General features: G+C 34.2%; 2 protein-coding genes across 4 annotated transcripts in view; one reads left to right on the plus strand and one right to left on the minus strand.

Moving 5' to 3' along the window:
• Window positions 1-1,359, plus strand: part of LOC110021597 (chlorophyll a-b binding protein CP26, chloroplastic) — a 2,082-nt gene extending 723 nt beyond the window's left edge. Inside the window, exons 4-6 of the mRNA XM_020720159.1 lie at window positions 72-192; window positions 732-866; window positions 969-1,359. Of these exons, the coding sequence (XP_020575818.1) occupies window positions 72-192; window positions 732-866; window positions 969-1,229 (517 nt within the window). The 3' untranslated portion in view covers window positions 1,230-1,359. The remainder of the gene's footprint in view (window positions 1-71; window positions 193-731; window positions 867-968) is intronic.
• Window positions 1,360-2,328: 969 nt separating this feature from the next.
• The window catches only part of LOC110021571 (MADS-box transcription factor 21-like), a 16,324-nt gene continuing 13,599 nt past the window's right edge, over window positions 2,329-5,053 (minus strand). For all 3 annotated transcript variants that reach the window (XM_020720113.1, XM_020720114.1, XM_020720112.1), the window contains exon 8: window positions 2,329-2,828. In XM_020720113.1, coding sequence (XP_020575772.1) covers window positions 2,661-2,828 — 168 coding nt within the window. In that variant the 3' untranslated portion in view covers window positions 2,329-2,660. The remainder of the gene's footprint in view (window positions 2,829-5,053) is intronic.

The following is a 5,053-nucleotide window of genomic DNA, read 5'->3' on the forward strand; positions in this document are numbered from 1 at the left end:
TATATATATATATATATGCGTGCGCATATTTATTTATTTATAATTAAAAAAATGAAATAATACTGGTGCAGATACCAAGCTTTTGAACTCATCCACGCAAGGTGGGCGATGCTTGGGGCTGCAGGCTTCATCATACCGGAGGCCTTTAACAAATTCGGAGCAAATTGTGGCCCAGAAGCAGTATGGTTCAAGGTAATATAAATAAATTTATTTTTAAATAATGCTTAATTTTTTTTTGTTGGTTGTTAAACAATTTTTTATTCATAAATTAAAGCTGCTATAATATTGAAGGATTTTATATTCATTTTTTCTCTAATTATTAATCTTTTTTTTTTGTTGTTACCTTCATTTCAACCATGAAGATCTATATATCTCTAATTGCGTTGTTTCTTAGAAATTTATATGCTATCCATGAGCAAATATAAAAACTAGCTGTGAAGAATTTTAGGTTATGATACTTTTAGGCTTAAATCTGTTGAAGATGTGTTTTGTAATCAGTAAAATTAAGGATTAATCATATGATATATTCATCTTAAAATTAATTATAAAAATCATCTCTTAGGTCTTGATTCTCCAGCCAAGTATTTAGTGGGCTAATTGATAATAATGAGTGGCCTTTTGGTGAGATTCAAGTCTAATAAAGGCCTTAAATCTTCAGTTCAGTATTTTACATTTTTTTTATATCAAATATCTTCTTATTTTAACTTAGTTTTTTATACCAATATACACAGACCGGCGCTCTTCTCCTCGACGGTAACACACTCAACTACTTCGGCAAGAACATTCCGATCAACCTAGTCCTCGCCGTCATCGCGGAGGTCGTCCTCGTCGGCGGTGCAGAGTATTACAGAATCACCAACGGCCTCGTAAGTAACTATATATACAGAACAGAATCGATCTTCTTCTCGCATAACTCGCACCCCTGATCAACTATATATCTTAACCTAATGAAAAAATGCGCGACACAGAATCTGGAAGACAAGCTACACCCCGGCGGACCCTTTGATCCTCTAGGTCTGGCGAACGATCCGGATCAGGCCGCTCTGCTGAAGGTGAAGGAGATCAAGAACGGGCGTTTGGCCATGTTCGCCATGCTCGGGTTCTTCATTCAGGCTTATGTGACCGGCGAAGGGCCCGTGGAGAATCTCGCCAAGCATCTCAGCGATCCATTTGGGAATAATTTGCTCACCGTTATATCGGGATCTGCGGAGAGAGTTCCCACTCTCTAGTTTTGTGAGCTCTGGTTTATTAGGGTATTGTAGAGTTTTCAATTTCATCCGATTGTTGGTGAGGATGTTGTCCCGAGTTTGTTGTTATTCATTGAATTATAAACTGGTTGGGGCAGATCTTTATTAGAAATGATTTTATGATAAGTTTTAAATTAAATAAATATATATATATATATATATCTATCTATCTATCTATCTATCTATCTATCTATCTGTCTATCTATATATGAGTTGCTCAATGATTTATGAATCATAATCATAGAGGGTCTTGTACATTCTCGAGGAATTAACATTCGGTTGAAATGTTGAGATGCTAAGGATGGATCTTACAATTTTAGGTATATAAATACAAGATGTCTAGTTGGTGGATTAGTGAGATTGGAGGGAGAAAAAAATAGAATTGAAAATCCTTTATGAAGATATTCATTTTGATACTATCAAGAAATTGAATTTACGCCCCATAACTTTCAAGTCATTCGGCTTCCAATACTTGGCTTTGACTACCCACCATCAAAGTACTCTGTTCTGATTACTAAATTGTGGGCACTTGACCTCGATTGTTTGGCTTTGAGCCCTCGACCTCCATTATTGGGCTTGGAGTGCTAAACCTTGGTATGATTCCTTTTTTTGGGAATACATCTGATAAGTGGTGATCTTTGAACTGTTAGATTCATAATAACATGAATCTTTTGATTTACAACAGTTGGAATAATCTAAACCATTTGATTAGTGCCGGCCTGAATAGTCATTTTATGTCTATACAATAAAATTTCAACCATGCTCGACTCATCTTCCTCCTCATCTCTCTCACTTATTCACGGTCTCGATAAAAACTCATTACTAACTACCTATTTCAAACGACTAAAACTATTTACTAGTCATTGTAGGACTACCATGCAAACATATATTAGTTTTAAAAAATATTGTGAATATTTTAGATATTTTCTCTTTTGGAAAACTTAAAAATGCTAACTTTCTTATAGCAAACATATTGAATATATCTAGTTTAAAAAAATATTATTTCTCAATATAAAAAATTTATAAAGCTATTGCCAAACAAAAATTGTGATAATGCTAAGAAAGTAAAGAAGCCAACAAGTTCAATGACAAAAAGGCATCATAATTCCCTAGCTTGGTTCAACATAACATTTTTCCATAAACCATCCTGAAAAAATATCCATTCTTGCAACGACAATTCTCCTCATCTCAATTACATACAGCATCTGAGATCATATTTCTAGCAAGCTGTTCACAAATTTTTGACAGAAATGTAATAGTCATGCATTTATCATCTGCAAAGCTGATCTCAGATTCATGATAGACAGATAATGTTGAACTGGGAAAAGCATTACTACAGTGTTATTATATAATTTAGGAAGCTAAATAACATACTATGAAATATGGTCCAATTTACTTAAATTAGGTGCAGCTTTAGCTATCATACCCAAGGTGAAGGGTGGTCTGGTCTTGATTGGGATAGTTGGTAGCTGCTTCCAACATGTTGACATTGAAGTAGTTTCTCGAGTCGAATGTCGTAAGAGTTTCGAGAGCAGATGCAGTTGTGGCTATGCTTGCTTGTGCTCTCTCATTTTCTGTTATCTGTCAAGAACAAGCATAAATTAATCAGTATCTGGATTCTGAATTGTGTTTCTCAGTTGGGTTTTTTCTGTGAAATCTTCTTGTAGTTTTAATGTTTTTTAATGCAAAAAGACAATAGTTTGAGAGCAAAATATAATGAAAACTTGTCCTAATTTGCAAATAAGGATTGTGAAGCATGCCTTATATCAAGGTTTCTTATAAGCTTGGCAATGTTAATAAGAAATTGTTATAAAATGCTTAAAAAAAGGGGGGTATTTACACACATATCACCCAAATCTTATATATTTACATATCCCACACCAATGTTTTATATCACCCAAACCTTTCATGTCACACCAAAAATATAACCATTTTAACTTTAAAACGTGAAATACAACTTCTCATGCATAGGTTAGATGGCATATATGTAAAAATTGAATTTTAGGTGTTAGGTATATAAATGTATATAAATTGAATGGGGTATATCTAAATCTTCCTAAATAATATTGTTCATGGTTTTATGATAAACTCTAGTATTATTGTGAGGCTTTAAGAGAGACCCTGGTAATATTATCATGGTTTCAAGATATTCCGTTATAAAGTCAGGATTACTTCTCATTCGTAAAATGGAGTAAACTGTGTTCGTATTTGAAAGTATTTGAATCATTCTTTTTTCGCCAAAAGTCAAGATTAAATGGGGGTTTATACAAATATAACTTAATTGTCATTGTTAGCTATTCAAACTTAGTTGTTACGGATGACAGTTCATCGATCCCAACCTTGTTTGCAAGCTCTAACTTTTGCTTGTTGGCTGGATGGGTTTACCTAACTTTACTTAGTGTCTTAACGGCTAGTTTTTCTTGTATTGTATTTTTCCATGAAATCAAATAAAAATTTTGGAAAATTTGAAATTTAAGACAATGCATTAAAATTACTTGCCTCTAGCTTAGAATCACAACTTAAGACTAAGAATAGACTAAATAATAAAAGAAAATCAAGACTGGAAGGAATTGCAACTCAAGCCTATCGAGGCATAGAAAGATTGATTTAGTTCTAGAGACCTGCCTTAGCATCAAACAATACGACTCTTATTGAGCTAGAGTCGAGGTAGCCTCTCTTGATAAGAGACTTTAAGAGTAACTCATCCAATGATAGACTTGATGAGTGCTGGAAAATTCGCAGTGGTAGGGTGATGGATTATCGATTTAGCATTGCAAGAGAATTCAATACATACTCAAATAATAAAAAAAAAACAATAGTGACACATTAAGTTCTTACGTGAAAACCCCGTAAAGGAAAAAAAAACCACGGAGCTTGAACTAGTCGTAAAAATTCACTATAAGCTGAAGATTACAGAGACCCCACATCACACAGATGAGAAATTATTACAAAGTCTTTCAAATTACAATATTGAAGTGTGGATGAACTTGATGCAAGGAATGAGAGTCAGCTGAAGGTGATCGGCGGCGATTAGCGTTGGTCGACAACGACAGTAGTGGTGTAGGACTTCAACTAGTTCTCAAAGCTTCAAACTCTTCCTTAAGCCTAGAACTTTTCTCCCTCCTCAAGAAGGGTGAGGCTCTTATTTATAGAGTCCTGACTGTAATTAGTTATGAAATAGGAACCACTTTGATTGGACGATCCGGAGAGTTTCCTTTAATCACACAACATTCGATGAACAGTGCCCTAACAAAGTCAGAATTGAGCAATCTTAAGCTCATTAAATTCTTCTTATGGAGACACCCGATTCAAATATAAACTCGTTGGATTTGACATCTAATTGACCTTCTAAATGGCTTGGTTGAGGCCTGATTTGGCTCAAATTGGACAAATTTTGGTATCATTAGGTCCGTCTCGTCAAGCCTGTCCAAGCCTAGAAGTCACTCACCCGTGCATAAGGGACTCATCAATCCAATTTAACTTGCTCCCTCACTCAAATAAGAATCATGCTCAAATCCACCAAGCCGAGCAATATTGCCAATGATAAGTACCCATCCTAATTCTTGATCATAGTGTTCCCATTCTAAATTGAATAAATCAAAATTATATACTTTTCCATAACAAATCATAGCATAACATAATCATCAAACAAATAAACATAAATGTATAAGAAAAAAACACTATTATTCTTCAAAGAACATCTATTATAAATGCTCATCTAAGTCATTTTCCTAACTTAAATACCCCCACGTACATCATAACAATTATATATAAGTCGTGATCCCGTTTTTCCAGAATATATATAT

Source organism: Phalaenopsis equestris, unplaced genomic scaffold, assembly GCF_001263595.1.
Source record: "Phalaenopsis equestris unplaced genomic scaffold, ASM126359v1 Scaffold000135, whole genome shotgun sequence".
NCBI lineage: Eukaryota > Viridiplantae > Streptophyta > Magnoliopsida > Asparagales > Orchidaceae > Phalaenopsis > Phalaenopsis equestris.